The following is a 19,144-nucleotide window of genomic DNA, read 5'->3' as shown; positions in this document are numbered from 1 at the left end:
CCGGTTTAAGCTCTGATCTGGGTTTATTTTAGCTTTGGGAAATCACCTCATACAATCTCCGTGAGTGATGCATCGGACTAGTCTCAACCTGACAGCCTACAATGTAAACCACAAAAGCCACAGTTTGAAAACGGTGAGGTGACAGTATCGAGCAGACACGCCCGGCACTGCTGCTTGGCAACTAAACCTGGAGAGGTTACCGGCTATCGGTCCGAGCAGGACATTCAAGCTGCGCTCGTCTCGCAAGCAAAATATGTGATGAGTCATCGTTTTACCAAAAAAAAAAACCTACACACATAATACTGCAGTGGCACACGAAGAGGGCGGTCAAGTCAAGTAATAGAGATGTGACACAACAAGTAACCAGCTAGTGGGATTAACTGAAGGTATCACAGAGGCATTGTGAGGATGGTTAAGACTCTTCTAGGCTAGAGCTGCAGCTAATGATTATTATTTTCATTATTGATTAATCAGGAAACTTTTTACATGACGGGGAAAAAAACTCCACTAATAGCACTTTCTTTTTTTTTTACTTACCTGCCTTGTCTTAATTTTACCTGCCTTCGTTTTGTTGTATAGTTTTATGATGGATCATGCTTGATTGTGTGTGTTGCTGAATGTGTGTGTGTGTGTGTGAGTGTGTGTATGTATGCATGTATGTATGTGTGTGTGTGTGTGTGTATGTGTGTATGTATGTATGTATGTATGTATGCATGTATGTATGTATGTAAGTATGTGTATGTATGTAAGTATGTATGTGTGTGTGTGTGTGTGTGTGTGTGTGTGTGTGTGTATGTATGTATGCATGTATGTATGCAAGTATGTGTGTGTGTGTGTGTGTGTGTGTGTATGTATGTATGTATGTATGTGTGTGTGTGTATGTATGCATGTATGTGTGTGTGTGTGTGTGTGTGTGTGTGTGTGTGTATGTATGTATGTATGTATGTATGTATGTATGTATGTATGTATGTATGTGTGTATGTATGTATGTATGTATGTGTGTGTATGTATGTAAGTATGTATGTGTGTATGTGTGTATGTGTGTATGTATGTATGTATGTATGCATGCAGTAGTAGTAGGTCAAAATAGCACTGTGATGGTCACTATCAATTTCATTGTATTTTAAGTACAGTGACAATAAAGGCATCTTATCTTCTCTTTAAATAATGACCATCATCATTTTCTAGAGCCCAAATTAAAGTCAGCAGATGTGAGACAAAACAAATCAATTTATTTGCAATGTAAGACTAAAGAAAAGCAGCAAAGTTTTCAGATTTAAGTACCTGGAGTTGTTAATTATTTGGCATGTTTTGCTTTAAAAAATAATTCAATTCATTCAACTAATCGACTAATAGTTGCAGCTCTAGTCAAAACTAGAGTTTGATTAGTTACCTCATTATTCAAGCAACCACAAATCAGTAAGACAAAAATTATGAGAACTGATAAACTGAAAAATGTCAAAACTCTCTAATAAGAGGGATTTCTGCGGAGTAACAGCAGAAGAGGAGGATCTGTGCCAGCTCACCTGCAGTGGCCGTGGGCGGCAGCAAAGTGTAAAGGTGTGAATCCATTTTCATCCGAAACATCAACAGACGAACCGGAAGACAGCAGCAGCTTCACACACTCTGACGGAAAGAAAGAAAGAGAGAGAGAGGGAGAGAAAAAGGAAGATAAATTATAATTGAACACCATAAAAACAAATAGTGAAAGACAGCAGAAATAGAAGAATAGATTTAAACAATAACTACCCAAAAATCTAGGAGGAAATGATACTAGCAACCATGTGCTTTTGTTGCCATGGATACTGCAGGTGATGAGAGTGTATGGTTGTGTAGGAAAAACCCTCCAAAATCTATGCTAGAAATTTTATGAATGACTTAAATCAGTAACAAACATCATATTGAGCTTTTTTAATATTGTAGAGCAGGGGTGTCAAACATGCGGCCCGTGGGCCAGAACAGGCCCGCTGAGGGGAGCAATCCGGCCCACTTTCCTTCCTGTGTTCTTTTCCTTCCTTCCATCTGTCCTTCCTTCCTTTTTTCCTCTCTTCATTCCTTCCTTTTTCCTCTCTTCGTTCGTTCCTTCCATCTGTCCTTCCTACCTTCATTCTTTCCTTTCTTTGTTCCTTCCTTCCATCTGTCCTTCCTACCTTCATTCTTTCCTTCCTTCCTTCCTTCCTTCCTTCCTTCCATCTGTCCTTCCTTTTTTCTTCCCTACCTTCCTTTTGCCCGTCTTTCCTTCCTTCCCTTGTTATTTCCTTCCTTCCCTCCATCTTTTTTAATGATCCAGCCCACAAAGATCAAATTGGTGTGTATGTGGCCCTTGAATGAAAAAGAGTTTGACACCTCTGTTGTAGAGCATCTGTTTCCAATGTGTCTCCTCATTGAGGGTCTCATCTGATAATATTAAACATGGTACTGCTTTTCTTCTGTCCATATTCATTCCATATCTACATCTGAGCCGGATAGCAAAAAAAAATAATCAAATAAAAATAAGCACATCATCAGCAAGACAAAACGTTGTTAGCTTCCTATGACTGCACATCCCATGAGTCTGAGCCAGAGGCACGATCAAAGCCCCTATTAGAGCTGAAGTTATGAATCCTAACAAAGCAGCCTTTTTATCTTTATTAATATGACAAGCTGGTCAGATTTTAAACCCCTAGTATTATTGTAGAGTAGCCATTTATTTAATTATATAGGCAGAGAGTGCTCTAGATTTTTTTATTTTATTATTATTTTTTATAGAGAACGATGAAAGAAAATGACAGCTAATTAAACTGCAGCTGGAGCAGGACTTCGGCTCTCTATAGTGCATCAGAAGAAAAATACTAAAAATACATATATAGGAGACACAAGGTACTAACAGTATGTGGGTTGAGTGAAAAAAAATAGAAAATAAAAAATAAAGTAGATCTAGCCTCAGTAATAACGGCCTGGCTTTCTCTTTGCTGAGGTAAATGTGTTGCTCTGTCATTACGGGAAGGTTTGTGGGTTTTCATGTTTTCACATTATAGACTCAACCATCTGTGTGTGTGTGTGTGTGTGTGTGTGTGTGTGTGTGTGTGTGTGTGTGTGTGTGTGTGTGTGTGTGTGGGCTTAAAACATATAAACCATTTGTGTAGTGAGACAGTGAAGTAGGGGCGGTGAGATGATGGGATAAGATCAGAGGGGAAAAGCATAGTGTGTGTGTGTGTGTGTGTGTGTGTGTGTGTGTGTGTGTGTGTGTGTGTGTGTGTGTGTGTGTGTGTGTGTGTGTGTGTGTGCATGTGTGTGTGTGGGTTTAAAACATATATGTTGGCTTTAAAATGTTTCATTTGTGTAGTGAGACAGTGAGATAGTGAAGTAGGGGCGGTGAGATGATGGGATAAGATGAGAGGGGAAAACCATAGTGTCTGTGTGTGTGTGTGTGTGTGTCTGTGTGTGTGTGTGTGTGTATATGTGTGTGTGTCCCCTCTCAGTGTTGGCCCACCTATCACAGCAGGCAGTACAGTCGACCTCCAGCTGCATTAGTCGTGTTCATGGATCAATGCTCCTCGACTGGCCGAGTGTTACTAAACATCTTAGCAGGGAAGCACATCTTGATACACCTGCAGTGTGTGTGTGTGTGTGTGTGTGTGTGTGTGTGTGTGTGTGTGTGTGTGATAGTGCTCTACATGCATTAATTATTCAGTGTGTGATTATATGCACTGCCACTGTGGGTAACTTTCTGTATGTGTCAGCTGAACGAGCTCGTACATGACATCCCTGCCACGCTGAGGTTAGAGCCCTGTCACATGACGCTCCATCTCCGTCTGATGGCAGCCAACATAACGGGATCAGCCGCCGCAGCTCATGCAATTACAGACTTTACAGCAGCACATGTGAAGCGTCCATGAGTACCAGGGCTTTGTCTTCTCGCTGACATCGTTGACATCGTAATACAGACTTAACACGACTTTCATGTTTGTGAGAACAAGCAGATTAACTGAGAGTAACATCATTCAAACATTGCTGTAAACAAGTTAATCTTAAACTGAGTGCTGAACTCCCGACAGCAGCCACTTGGCTCTTCTAAGCTTTACAATACAAACTTAATAGAATAGTATATACCTGCTGTGTGCTTCCTGCTCAGCGCCAAACAGCAAACAGACACAGTGGAGCATTTATCAGCTAAATGCAGATTTAAGATCTTGGAATTCTGCACAAATCTACTGAGTTCGATGAAACAATCCTGTTTATGATGTAAATGTATTGTAAAATGATCTCTAATGAGGCATAAGGTTGTACTTGCTAGATTCTAAAATCCTGGCTAAAGGCCTGAATTCATATTTAGGTATCCTGAGGCATGAAAATAATGGACAAGGCAGAGACAAAAGCTAACCCAAAGCTGAATGGCATGTCCTTCATCAACTTTACTGTTCAACCCATAATATATTTTGTTTGCGGGTTTTTCTATCTGATAGTCTGTTAGTGAGAGTTTTTATCTGGTGAAACAGCATCAGGAGAAAATACTATGTTGTGGTTACTCCTAGTTTAACATCCTTTGTGCACTGATGTAGAGCAGTGATTAAACTCAGGGCTAAATGTTTTGTTTGAGGTGTCCTGTTTATGATTTTAACACCTTGTGACCTGCCATGGGGGACTGTTAATTAGTTTTAAGCTAACTCTGGTACATCAATACATCAAATGGGAGCATTTATGTTTAATATTGTACATGGTCCCTTTACAAATAAATTAAATAAATCTCCAAATCTCTCACCTGCCAGCAAATGAGAATGACATAAATTAATATTAATGACTTTGTCACCATATTTCTCAAAATGGTTAAATACTGGATGTTCAGTTTCGGTTAAATAGCATCTATCATTTTATGGCCCCTTCTGTCCAAAGCACCAAAGTGTAAGCATTGATTTTATTGCATAGGTGAGCGTGAAGGGGAACCTTTTCAGTGGTATCGGTCAGCTGGGTGATTGATCTGAAAGTATAGTGTTCAAGAAACACCCAGGGGCTTGTATTGATTATTATCGATTGATAAACTGAAGGTGATCCACCAAAAATACAAACAAAGGTTTGAGGCAGGATTGATTGTTCTGTGAGAACGGCTGAATGAAATGTATTGATGCGTTCCTTACGAGGTCATGAGACACCATAATAATGATAAAGTCGCTCCATAAATGCATGAATAAGATAAATGCATGTACACACACAAAGCTACAGTGTCTTGGGTAAATGGAAACTGATTACATTTATACTGCACTTCTATCCAAAGTAGCAAAGCATTGATATAAACAAATTTAATCTGCTTTCAATGAGACTGAACATAAAATAAGATAAGATGATATGGGGAAATGAACATTTTTGCAGCAGCAAAGTGGACAGTGAAAACAGAAGTGTCAATAAAAAAGAGTAAAGAACAATAAATAAGTAGGAAAGCAATAAAAGCAATAGTAGTAAAAATATAGGAAATATATGCTTGTTTGTTTTGTTTGCTGAGATAGAGAGAAAAAAAACCTCTTCATAATCGAATCATACGTTTTGTTTTTCTGCATCACTGATCCAAATAACTTCCTCATGATCTGTTTACTTAAATAGTCAAGAGTTTAAAAAAAACTAATACCAACATCCAGCTACTTTATGCACTAAGCCTTCTGGTGATTGTTTCCTCACATTCTCACAGAGGATTTTCTGCCATTGTGCTGCTTTTATGTGCCACATGAGACTCAGTTTTATGACTCTCACCTGCACAAACAAACCAGAGTTTGGATTAACTGCTGCAAACATTCCTGCTATAATGGATTTTCTTCTTTCAAACCATCACTAAGGTGACTTTGAATAAGGCCCTAAAGGACAGTCGCTCTCTCAGGTGTGACTCCACTGTTGTAAAGTGTATTAATATGTAGAAGAGGCTCTCGTGCTCTTGTATTAGATATGGGGTAGAAAGTATGATAAGCGTGGACTCTGTGGACTCAGTGGACTGGATATCTGTATAAGGGCCCATTTATGCTCAACGGACGTACGAAAATGTATCCGTCCGTTTCAAACGAGGTTACCATCACTGCTCACATACTTCCATGCGTCCTTTACGTTAGCATGGATGTTAATCAATACATCCACCAGGGGGCAGCACAGAGTCAAAAGTTTATGACAACAACAAACTCAAAAACAAACAGGTGACTGTGGAGGAGATATTGATAATGTTCCTCTTGCATAAAAGACAAAAACGATATGTTTAAAGTTTCTAACCAACTCGCACAACCGTTCCTCAGAAAGTTCCTCCATTGTTATTTCTTCTTCGTGTCTCACTAGAGCTATGTATCGAGTAGTGACAGCAACACTGCCCCCCCCCCCCATGGTTTCCGGTGGTACTGCTCCGTTTGGTCCGTATCCGTAAGCTTTATGGAAACGTGCAGAAATACGGACGAAATGAACGCAGAGCACAGACAGAAGGCTCCGTCCGTATCCGTATTTAACGTTGAGCATAAATGGGCCTTAAGTCTTTTATTTTGTAGAGAAACTCACAGTGAGCATTTCAGGGTCTGATGTCTTGCCTTCAGTAGCAGCATGACTTCGATGTTCCTGTTTGAAGATACTTTCTAACCACAAAACCTCCCGGCTACCTGCTTTATTTTAATTATTTTATCCTCTTTTTTTTTTACCACTGCTAATAACCTCTGCTGACATAAGATCTGAGATTGTCACTTGAGTTAAATTAAACATGATCGTGTGCTTTCTGTGGGCCTGCAGCAACGAGAAGAACAAATGCTAATGCTCGGTTTGTGGTCAGTTTGAATAAAAGATTTGCTCCATCATGCAGCTTTGACTCACTGTATGTGATTTACTGAAGAAGAAGAAGATGAAGAAGAAAAAAAAAATCAGGCCATCTTCCTGTAAACATCAAACTCATATGCATGATGTGTGGTTGATTTATGTGGTTAGATTACACAACTCTTATCAGGTTCAAGTGAAAGATGTTAAAGCAAAGGGTTGAAGCTTAAATCACCTTACATGCACTGAATAAAGACAGTAGGGCTGGGCGATATGGACAAAATCAAATATCACAATATTTTAGACCAAATATCTCGATATCGATATTGCAAAAATATTGTAGAGACTGTTGATGCTTTCACAAAATATTTACTCTAATTTTTGATAAACAATCATCAGTAATGTGGATATAATGACAACAGCAATAACAGAACAGCAAGAACAGTCTGGTAAGTTCAGAAAATTATATATATATATATATATATATATATATATATATATATATATATATATTACTGTAATGCAGCCTTTAAAACCAGGAAAAGACAAATTTGATGACATATCGCGATAATATGATACCCAAATTCTAGGACGATATCTAGTCTCATATCATGATATCATTATGATATCAATATATTGCCCAGCTCTACAACCAAGGCTAAGAATGTCTGTAAATTGGTTTATTTATCTGTTATCAAGCAATTACCAAGTCCTCTCTGCTGTTGTATGTCAGGATCTAAATTTAGTATTTTTGTATCTATTTTTCAGGACCTAAAGGAAGGAAAATTTATATATACTGAGTCTAAGATATACTGGAACCAACATATGACATATCTGCAAAGTTTAAAATAACACAGCAATGAGATGGCAGCAAAGCCCCTTTACAACCTTATAATGACCAATACCAACCAGCACTAACTTTAATGCAACCACTTATATATCAACCAGCCAGTATTAATAAATAAAATGTCAATTACCTGAGTGTCCGTTCTGAGCAGCAGCAAACAAGGCAGAGGTTTGGTTGTGGTTGTGGTAGAGGTGGTGGTCTTGGTCGAGATGGTTGGGCTTGTTCTCCATGGCGGTGGTAGAGGTGATGTTGGTGGTAGAGGTGGTGTTGGTGGTGGACATGGAGGTGGTGCTAGTGGTGGTGCTAGTGGTGGCGATGGTGGTGGTGGTGGTGGTCGGGTCTGGTTGGTTAAGCAGCATTGACAATAAAGTGACATTTCCCTGGGAAGCAGCTTGGAGGAGCAGGGGGCGCCCGCCGTCCAGGGCAGCAGGCCCACCGCCGCTTAGAGACGAGACTACGGAGGGACACCAGCCTGCAGGAGGGGGGAAGGAGGAGCAGGAGCAGCACAGGTTAAACCAGGAGGAGGAAGATCAGGAGGAGGCGACTGCTACTAGAAATGCTGAGCATGGGGGAAAGCGAGGGGTGTCAGGAAGCAGGCAGGTTGGAAGGGAAGAAGAGTATACCTGAGTTGCATCACACGTACAATTAATTCACACTGTCTCTTATTTGAGGAGCAGTCTGGAGCAAAGTGAGAGATTGGAGTTGTAATTAAGCCTTTATCGAGGTGGAGACAGGAGCGGTGGTTGTGTTAACCTCAGTGGATCACAGCTTCAAACACAAACTCGTGTTGTGCTGTCAATCGTTGCTCAAACCCACAGAACTTTAAATTCTAGTAGAGATCCCAAAGTTTCTAACAATATCTATGTCAGATATCAGGCAAAAGTTCATGTACAATACCAAAGGTCTGCACACACCTTCTTCATTCAAGGCTTTTTCTTTGTTTTTACTATTTTCTACATTTTAGAGCAATACTGAAGACATCACAACTAACAAAATAAAACATTGCCTACAGATAAGTAGTAAATATTAACAAAAGTAAGCACTACTTGACTGTTCTATTAGTGAGTGGACCTGCTTAGAGTAGAGCTTCTCTCTTCCTCCTGGCATGCAGCTCTGACCACCTGAGACTTTCTTTTGTGTGTTTTTTTCCTTTTGTTCTTTTAGAGTAGGGGGTCTTTCGTTAGATTATGTGAGGCATTTTCTTATCGTTTTGGGGGGAGGGGAGAGTTCTGAGCTGGTCCATTGCCTTCCTCATCTTTTGTTATTTTTGGCCAGGCCTTAGGCCCATAGTTTTGGTTCATTTTTGGCATTTTGGAAAACATTTTTTTTTCTTTATGGTGTTGTAACAGTTATACAATGTAGACATTAGTAAAAAAATAAATATATAAAGAAACTCCTTGAATGAGCAGGTGTCCAAACTTTTCACTGGTCACTGCAGCTTTAACAAAAAGTTGGAAAAAGATGATTCAAAATCTATGACGTTGTCAGACAGCGGCATGGATCATGATTTTTATCAAAGTTAAAGCAACTTGAGATGAAACAAAAGGCTGAGGAGCTTTAACTTTGAACATCGGCTCACAAGAGAAAGTTCAACTAACTGTAAAGTCCAGATACCTTTCATCAAATGCTAACACACACACGCACACACACGCATACACACTTTGATGTAAAATTGACACTGTTGCTTCATATGTATGTATGAGTTAATGAACCGAACATCAAAGAGAGCGTGTCTGGAATTGCAAACTGCTCTGTAGGTTCATTTACTTTCAGTGAGTCACTGGAGCACCTCCGAAATTAAATATTAAACCTCTAAAAAAGAAAAGAAGAAAAAAAAGGAGCAACGCAGGTAGTTTTTATTGCTCTACCCTGAAGCTATTCTTGACTAAAAAACTCATGTGGTGGTTAATTATTTATTTTAAAATCTGTAGGATTACGGGAGGTTTATGTGAAAAAAACAGGTAAACAGGTTAAACGACATACTTTTGGTTGGCTTTGGTTCAGTCTAAGCCAGTAAATGTGTGGATTTAAGGCTTCACTCACTTACTTTACCAGTTAAAATTCCTGTTTAACCAAAACTCCTGTTTAACTTTCTTATTTAACCTCTTAAAAACACTGATTGCCTCCTTAAATGTGCTTTAAATGTTTAGTTTCCTTCCATGTAGAAAAATAACCCTTTCACACTGTATCATAGCATCATGTATAGTCTGTTTGTGCTTTTTGTTGTTGGAGATAAATGCTTTAACCCTCCTGTTGTCCTTGAGTCAAGGAAGGAAGGGAGGAAGGAAGAAGGAAGAAAAGAAGGAGGGAAGGAAGGAAGAAAGGAAGGAAAGAAAGGAGAAAGGAGGAAGGGAGGGAGGAAAGAAAGGAAGGAAAGGAAAGAAGGAAGGGAGGAAGGGAAAGGAAGGAAGAAAGGACGGAGGAAAGAAGGAAGGTAGGAGGGAGGGAGGGAGGGAGGAAAGAAGGAAGGTGGGAGGGAGAAAGGAAGGGAGTAAAGGAGGACAGAGGAAAGAAGGAAGGTAGGAGGGAGGGAGGATGAAGGAAGGTAGGAGGGAGGTAGGAGGGAGGGAGGAAAGAAGGAAGGTGGGAGGGAGGGAGGAAAGAAAGGAAGGAAGGAAGGAACAGACAGTCAAAACAGACGGGTCAATTTGACCCAGCAGGACGACAGGAAAGTTAAACTAAAAAAACAAAACAAAAAAGCAACCTCGCACTGCTTAGTTTTTATGGCTAGCATGAAACCAAAATATTCCTGGTCTTGTTTCCTCATTTTACACACATTTTTCTCAAATTCAGCCGGCTACCTTTGGGATCACCACTAGAATTTTAAATAAATCCATGTTTGAACAATACTGTTGCCGCAAAGCACAAGCTCCAACCACCAGGGAGGCTGAGTTTAAGAGGTTAATGGAGATTTTCCTCAAACACAACTCACAGGAGGATTCAGACATTCAGGTGGCACGTATGAAATCTTCCACAGAAAATTAGCTTCTTATCACACTGTGAAGTCTGAATACAGTGAATCACAACAAGACAGAACATCTCAACCATTAGCAAGATGTTCAATGTCTTACTGTGTTTCATAAAAAAATAATATTTTTTTAAGACTTTAGATCACAAGTTGTTCATATCCATCACTGACTGTTAATATCAGCATTTAACATCTTTCCATTTTAAAACATAAAAACAGGTATTTTTCCCCCCGTCCATCCTGGAAAACACTCCTTAAATTCAAAGCTTTTTCCAGGAGGTTTCTCAAGACTGCAGGAACGCTGTAATAAAAATATCCATAATTGAATCATCATGCGAGGCGTTCTGCAATCCTTTGACAGCAGAGTCTGTCGCCTAATCAGATTAATAGCCAGATGATAGATAGCGTTCAAGTTTCATGTTTCAGTACAATCAATCATCCACAATATTCACACACAATATAAATACACACATTATTTTTCAATGCAATTAGAAAAGCTAAATGATGCATGATTGAGCACAACAAACAAAACAAGATGAAGTAAAGGACAGAAAAAAAAAGACCTGAATATTAAACCCACCAATAACTATGCTAAATCTACTAACTATTAATAAAAGATGCTAAGCTAAACACTACAGATGCTACTTTTAGCCATACTGCTGTTACTGGACAGAGTGGGTTAAAAAATTAGTTTGAAAAAGTCAGGATGAAGAGTTTCAGTGCAGAAATGTGTGTCACAGACTGAGGAGAGATTTACGAAAGGGAGTATTAAAAAAAAGTGCAGTGGAGAATCTCAAGGACAGAGATAAAAGTAGCTGCAATGGCTGCACTTTCTGTGGAAGTGGGTGACGGTAAAGAGTAAGTTAGAAAAATATAAAAAAAAGTGGAGAAAAAAAACAGGTTGGCTGCTGACAGGTGAGTTTTATAGCCTGGATTTAAATCTGAGGAGTAGCAGAATTACCACCTAGAACTACTCTGCAGCTTCATCAGAGTCTTAAATGGGAGATGCTGCAATTAAATGCAATATCTAAAAAAGGTTGTCAACACTGGTATTTTTTAACTTAAGATCAGTGTGCAGTGGAAAAGATACAGTGACTTGCATGTGACCTTTAAAATGTCAGTAAATAACTTTTGGAAGGCAGCACTCCTCACAGATGTTTATTGATGGACATATCTGCAGATGTGGGGCTTTTTTTTTTCTTTCTTTCCAATTGTCAACTACTTTGTTTTATTGTTGTTTTTTTCATGCTTAAATTCTTAAATCTAAAAAACAAAAAGATGCAAATGTGTGTTCAGTCAGATTTCACTGCACATGATTCGTAAAGAATAATTATGGGTTTATTACAAATTGGGCTTTATCATCATTTCTTTCAGATAAGATAACTTGGAACACAACGTTTCTCCAAGTTCTTGGCGTTAAATCAGACGTCAAGTTTTGTCATATCTAATAAAGTAAGAACATTAAAACTGTCACGAGTAATCCTTCATTGTCACTGCACAGGAAAACTAACTGTGTGTGCAACAACTGATGGATGTAAGGTCAAAACTGAACATGAGATTTGGCCCGTAATCTGTAATGGATGTTAACAACTGACAGCTTGGGTGATAATTTTTTTGCATTCGTCTTCATTTTCTCATCCAAATAAAGTTTGGCTGACCTGAAGGTTTGTTTAAAACCTGATTGCCAGACTGCCAACATTTTCTATCCAGTTGGACTTCCTTTTTAGTGATATCTCTGCATTCCCAGATCTCAGTAATGGTGAGTAGAATGTAATAATCTCTGACAGCAATGACTGCCTATAAAAATAAAACCCAAAAATTGTAATAAAACACAATTATTCTTAACCAAACATAGCACTACAAGCACATCACCGATTAAATTTAAATGCTGACATTTATATCAAAAGCACAAACAGAGGTGCTTCTGCTGACGATGATGATGATGATGACGGGAGGCAGAAATGCTCAGTGGGAGGGGTTAATGAAAGCTAGCACAGGAAGAGCAGGAAGTAAAAGAGTGGTCATGGCAAGCTACTGGAGGATGGAAGGATGGAAGGAGGGAAGGAGGGAAGGGGGAGGAGAGAGCAGCCTCTGGCATCAGCTTCAGAGAGGACAGGGGTTACTGGTTGGAAGGCCTACAAACCAAACTGAAAAACACGAGAGGGGGAAATGTCTGCTTTGCCTCAGCTCAACTCTGACGTGCTCATTCTGCCGTTGGATAACTAACCTCTGGTCTCTGAGCAACAGTCAGGCACATGTTAAGCGACATGTTGTCAATGTCCGCTGTTGATACTGACACCAACAGGGCTAACGTGACAACATGGGAGACGATAGGCGCCCAAAGGGAGAACATATTAAGGGCAGAGAAAGAGATGAGTAGAGAGAGAGAGTGCAGTGAGCGACATCGGATCTTGCAAAGGTAATTTAGGTTCAGGGGTAGACTGAAGTGACCCATGTGCTATTCTGCGTTGCATTGCTGTGGTTAGACTAGTTTCCCTGTGCCCTGATGCTATGCTAGGCTATGCTATGCTATGCTAGGCTAACGCCATGGAAAGACAGTCAAAGAAAAGAGGCAGTGGGGAGAACCAGAGGGAGATGGAGCGCGGAGGTGCCCCTTTACCTGATGCTGTTGCCAGGGGGCTGCCTGCTGAGGCGCGGGGGCTACGGGAGGATGGAGCACTAATGGAGGAGGAGGTGGAAGGGGGGTTTATGGAGGAGGGGCTACTGACATTGGTGGCAGGGCTGATGACGGGGGGGCACTCTGCACATGCTGCTGCCGGCTGCCGCTGAGGGCCCCGGCTGGGCCCCGGGGAACGAGAGGGCGAGCAGGCACCCACCTGAGAGGCCGTCAGGGCCGGGACCAGGTCCAGGGCAGGTTTGGGCGGCAGCTGGGGCGTAGCTGGTTTTAGCCCCGCCCCAGGAGAGCGGCTGCTGTCTCCAACCACCTTGATGGGTGGATGAGGAGGAGAGGGGGTCTGGGAGAGCCCAGGCTTTTTTGGAGGGATAGGAGGGGGGTTTCCCCGGTCGATCCTGGCCACCGTGGGCGACTTGATGCCGATGGGGTGGCTCAGGCGACCGGGAAAAGGGCCTCCCTCTGAGGCGGAGTGGGGCAGGCCAGGACGCAGCGGTCCAGTGCCTCCTGCTGGAGGGCTGGTGAAGCGAGAAAGAACCTGCGTGACGGTGTGGCGTGCTTGCTGCTTGGCTGCAAAGTTGTCACGGTTAGTAGGGGAGAGATCACGGGCTGGAGGACTCTGGGAGGCCGTGCCGTTTTGGTCCTGTTCCTGGAACTTGTAGCGGGCTGCCTGGACACGTGGGCTGACCCCGGTGGGTAAGCCATGGGGGGTTTGGCCCTCTGAGCCATTCTCTGTCTGTGCCAGTCCTCCTGAGCTGCTGTGGACAATTCCCCGGGCAGTCGACTTTGGCAGACTCAGGCCCACATAGTTGGCAGGGGCTGGTTTGACGGGTATAGAGAGGGGAGCCTTCTTGGGACCCTCCACCTCAGTTTGGGGCAGGTCCGTTTGGCAAGATGCCGTTCGAGAACTGATCGGCTCTGTGGCTACGGAAACAGAATTTAGAGCTTTAGGCTTGGGTGGTGAGCTGGTGGCAGCAGGTTCTGCTCCAGCAGCAGCAGGCTGGGCGACAGCAGCGCCATCCTTCCCATCGCCCCGTTCAGTCCTGAGCTGCTCCACCTGCTGCCGCAGACTCTGGCTCTCGGCCTCCTCACGACCCAGCCTGGCACGCAGCTGTTCCCGCTCCGTGTCAAACTCTGACAGCTGCTTTTCCATCTTGGCCTCCATCTGTTGGCTACGTTGCCGCTCGGTGCTCAGTTCCCCTTGCAGCCGGCCAGAGGTGCGACTCTCCTCGTCTAGGCGAGCCTGGAGCTCGTCAAACCTCTGGGACTCCTCCACCACCCGCGTGGCCAGCTGTTTGCACTCCCGCACCAGCATCATGACGATGTGCTTGTTCTTCTCGCGCTCGTCCTTCAGCTGTGCCGTCAGCTTACGGTGCTCCTGCTCCAGACTCTGGAGCTGCAGCTTCTCCATCTCCAGCTGTGAGAAAAATGATACAGTCAGTGGACAGAAGAACATCAATAAGAGAGACACATGTTCTATAGATACTGAGCTATGCAGACACACAGACTCATATAATGCTCATGAATTAAATGATTAAGTGATTGTTGGAAAGTTAAGTTAACAATTTTAATGTTAATCAACTGATTATTGAAATAATTTATTAGGTAAAAAAAGCTAAATTTGCAGTTTCGAGCTTCTCAAGTGTAAAGACTTTTCCAGTTTTAAACAATTGCAGATTGAATATCTTTATTGTCCATTTTCTGAAAATTATAGAGTAAATAAATAATTGAAAAACACAGTAATTGAACACACTTATTACTTGCAGCCTTAACCTCAACATTACATAAGTGAGCAAATATGAGATCACATGCATACACTTATCAGGTGCCATGTTGTCTTCAGTTACAGATTTACTAAATGTCTCTTATGATACGCATGTGACACGCTGCTGACATCATCCATACCTCTTCCTCCCCCTCCTTTTTTTCTGTACATACTGTACATGTTCCTTGAACCTCAAAACGTATGCGGTTATGTGACCGCTATCACTCACAGACAGATTTCACATAAATCAGATGCTGCTCTCATGACACCTGCCTCACCGTCACTCTTGGCGTCATTCTGCCAATCTTAGCGCTCTCGGCATCACATGCATCCTGAAAGTATTTATCACCTGAACCACAGAAAACTTTGGCTACCAACCCTTTACTTCAGGTTAGTCTGTCATTTAGTGTTAGATAGAAAGTGAAGCTGTTTACACCCTGGGGTAAAGTCATTTGTTAAAAAGTTAAAACGAGCCACAACGATTGTTTCTCAAGAAGAGCATAAACGAGTCAGATTATTCAAATAAATCAGACAAAATAGCTCGATTAAATGGACCGGCAAGATAGATGTGTATATCTCCACAAACAGGCACTTTGTTAATCCATGGGGTGGCTTGGGGAAAAGAGTCCAATTAATCTATTCAGAGTAGACACCCTCACTGCATACGGTTGAATTTCGATGACTTGTCAAAGCTCTGGCCTCTATATCTGGAGCGTCACAGCTATTGTTAGCTCAGCGCTGGCTTCACAGAGGGTAACAGGGCTTAACCGAGGCTCTCCACCCAATTGCCAGTACCCCAATCACTCTAACAAGCTTCAAACAAAAGGGTATGTCACCCCTTCCACCACCCCCGTCCCAAATGAGAGTCCCTCTTTCCTCTCCCCCTCATGTCCTCCTCCACTTTGTCGGTTCCAAGCCACCGGGGAGTGCATGTCACTGCCAGCTGATACTGAGGAGGTTTAGAAGCAAAAGGGGGGGAGCTCACTTAGGGAGCGCCAGTTGTTACTAAAAAGGAGGTGCTACGACTAGCTGCTAATTGGGTGTGGATTATATCTGTTGTAAGTCAGCCTAATGCCTCTGAAAACACATGCAGCAGTGATGTCAAGGTGGTGACACATAACGAGGCAGTATAGATAGAAACCAGGCAGGATTGTTCATCATATTTCATTCAATTCAATTCAATTCACGGTTGCTGCCTTGGGTCTTAAATTACCAGAACACCCCCCAAAAAAATCCCCTTTCTTATTTATCCAGGAAAGTTGAACGAGCATGAAGACTCTTTTCCATATAGTTCTACACAAAAGGCTTGAATGGTGTCACAGTACCAATTAAGCTCATGCCAGACTTTTGACTTTATTCACCAATGTCTTTATTTCATATTCCAAAATCTACTTTGATGAAGTAATTGAAATAGTCACATAACTTATTACATTTTAAATAAGGTAACTAGTAATCTGTAACCCAACCCTGACAGTAGCAGTGAGTTACCTTCCTGTTAAATCTAGTTTCTCCCCTTTTGAATCCAGGATTTGTGTCTGATCTCATTTTAAAGTTTTACACTTCTTTAAAATCCAAGGCTCTCTCCATTAGGCTGTGACAAAACACAGTGAATGTCTGTACTGGTGCGGACATGTTGCTACAAGTACTAACAAGAAGCTCGAGTACAAACCAGGACCTTTCAGTCTGCAGGCTTATCAAAACACACAGACACCAGCAAGCATTTTATTTCCTTTGAGGCAGCTATGATTTTCTACTCCGTCTTTCTCTCAACACTCAAAGGAAACTGTAAACACTACAACAAGCTACAACCAGCGTGATATTCAAGCAGGTAAAGAGGCTTGCTGGTTAAAACTTGTAATCTGCTGCTGTGGCTATATGTTTTTTTTTTTAGGGGGGGCGGGGGGGGGGGGTCTTTGAAGATTCCTGGTGTCAACGCAGCGGTCTCATTAAAACTAACGAGGATCCTTTTCTTTTCTTTTTTTAAATGCAGTGTCAGCTTTTTTTTTTTTTGTCAAGACGAACACCCCTCTGAGACAACTTTCTTTCTAAAAACACAATTTAACCCGACAGCACAGTGTAAAAATCTTAAAAACTTTGTCATCCATATGCATGAGCATATTCTGCTGCATCATCTACAGTGATGTGAAATAATAATGACATTAAACTGGAGCTCCCTTTTCTTTTTAAAGCGGGGGTACCTCGGAGGCACCTCAGTTAGCACCGATGAATCCTGAAACAGAGACCCCCTACTGTTCGATGAAATATTTAACCCTCCTGTTGTCCTCGAGTCAAGGAAGGGAGGGAGGAAGAAGGAAAGAGGGTAAAAGGGAGGGAAGGAAAGGAGGGAGGAAGGCAGGAAAGGAGGAAGGAAGGAAGAAAGAAGGAAGGAAAGGAGGGAGGGAGGGAGGAAGGAAGGAAAGGAAGGAGGGAAAGAGGGAAGGAAGGAAGGAAGGAGGAAAGGACGGAGGAAAGAAGGAGAGGAAGGCAAGGAGGGAGGAAGGAAGGAATGAAGGAAGGAAAGGACAAAGGAAGGAAGTAAAGGAGCGAGGGAAGGAAGGAAAGGAGGGAGGAAGGAAGGAAAGGAGGAAGGAAGGAAGGAAGAAAGAAGGATGGAAAGGAGGGAGGAAGGCAGGAAAGGAGGGAGGAAGGAGGGAAAGAAGGAAGGAAGGAGGGAAGAAGGAAGGAAAGGAGGGAGGAAGGAAGGAAGGGAGGAAGGAAAAGACAAAGGAAGGAGGGAGGAAGGAAGAAAGGAGGGAGGAAGAACAGACTGAAGGAAGGAAGGGAGGAAAGAAGGAACAGTCAAAACAGATGGGGTCAATTTGACCCGGGAGGACGACACGAAGGTTAAGTGGAGTTTAAAATCAAAATCTCGCCTAAATAAAAAGCTGCAAACCTGCCGCTGTAAGGAAACGAATAAAGCCTCCTATTCAGACGGAGGAAGTGAAGGAGGAGGCCCGAGCGACTATTTTAAGAAAAAGGCGGTCGTGACCTTGCTTCCAAATTCAGCTTCACAACACAATATGAACAACACTGGGGCGGCATGTTTACCCACAAAACACTAACAAATACAGTGTTTCTCCACCGCTGTTGGGAGGGTTTGTTACTGTTGTGGAGGTGAAGGTGCCAGTACTGGTGGGGGCCTTTCCCTCCAACTTCATGACTGATTCATAGAGGAGAAGGGGAGGGAGGGAGGGAGGGAGGGATGGATGGAAAGAGGGAGCGGGGGTGTCTTCATTATTCCCATAAACCGATTCAGAGTGTGTTACGTACAACTGCCTGCTTGCCTTCAGCTTGCCTAAGACCTCATGGATAATTCAACAGCTTACTCACGGGAGGATGACAAGAGTGGAAACGGATGGAGGGGATAAAGATAGCACGGACAATCCGGGTGAAATTCACTCTACCCAGCAACCAGAAGATCCCTCTCTGAGCGCACTGAGCCTGTGTCTTTCAACAGTTTGGGCTTGTTGTTATTGTGTCATCACATTCGGCCGTTTTTTTTTTTTTTGTTTTTTTACGAGCTCCCAGCGAAACAATTTTGGGATCCCGTCCTGTTTGTTGAGTGTTTATGTGCCACCGAGAAATCCGTGGCGACATGGTGATTTATTCTGCGCTTTAGAGAAGGTTAACCGTTGTTTTGCGGTGGCTCGGTGGCTGCCTCTCCTTTTACGCATGTTTTTCGGAGGGTCAAATGAACCAAAAGAAAGAAAAAAAACTCTCTCAAGGTTGAAGTCAACTTTGCATATCTGTGTGTGAGTGGTTACAGAGAAGTTGTGGCCACACAGCTGGGTTTCCTTTTGAGTTTAAGAGGTCAAACGTGGAGCTTTCTCAACCAAACATCTGGGATTGTGGCTCTGAAAGCAGAAAATCTCAGTGAGGTTTTCCCCATTATCGTTGGCTATTTCCACATTAAAGCAGATCAATGTAAAAATTAATCTTTTTCTCTCTCATTTTAACCTTTGATCCACAATAGTGTATTGTTTTCAATCCCTCAAAATAGCACTCTTTACTATAAACGCTCACCAAATAAAAGGTGTTGTAGTGTGAAATGAGACATTCAAATACACGATAATGTCTTTATTCCAGTGATTATCTCCCTGTAATTGTGCATTTTTGTTTTTCAGTCAAAAACAGAGAGGAGATTTTCCTATTGTGTTGTCATTCTAGTGTGAAGTCTGTGGGCAG

At 42.1% G+C, this 19,144-nt stretch overlaps 1 protein-coding gene across 1 annotated transcript in view; it reads right to left on the bottom strand.

Annotated features, from left to right (window-relative positions):
- Nucleotides 1-19,144, bottom strand: part of cttnbp2 (cortactin binding protein 2) — a 110,516-nt gene that overhangs the window by 39,539 nt on the left and 51,833 nt on the right. Inside the window, exons 4-6 of the mRNA XM_053318892.1 lie at nucleotides 13,183-14,611; nucleotides 7,725-8,066; nucleotides 1,527-1,626 (exon numbers count right to left, since the gene is read on the bottom strand). Coding sequence (XP_053174867.1) covers nucleotides 1,527-1,626; nucleotides 7,725-8,066; nucleotides 13,183-14,611 — 1,871 coding nt within the window. The remainder of the gene's footprint in view (nucleotides 1-1,526; nucleotides 1,627-7,724; nucleotides 8,067-13,182; nucleotides 14,612-19,144) is intronic.

The sequence above is a fragment of the Scomber japonicus genome, chromosome 5 (assembly GCF_027409825.1).
Source record: "Scomber japonicus isolate fScoJap1 chromosome 5, fScoJap1.pri, whole genome shotgun sequence".
In the NCBI taxonomy this organism is placed as follows: Eukaryota; Metazoa; Chordata; class Actinopteri; order Scombriformes; family Scombridae; genus Scomber; species Scomber japonicus.
This window is presented reverse-complemented; position numbering and strand designations above follow the sequence as displayed.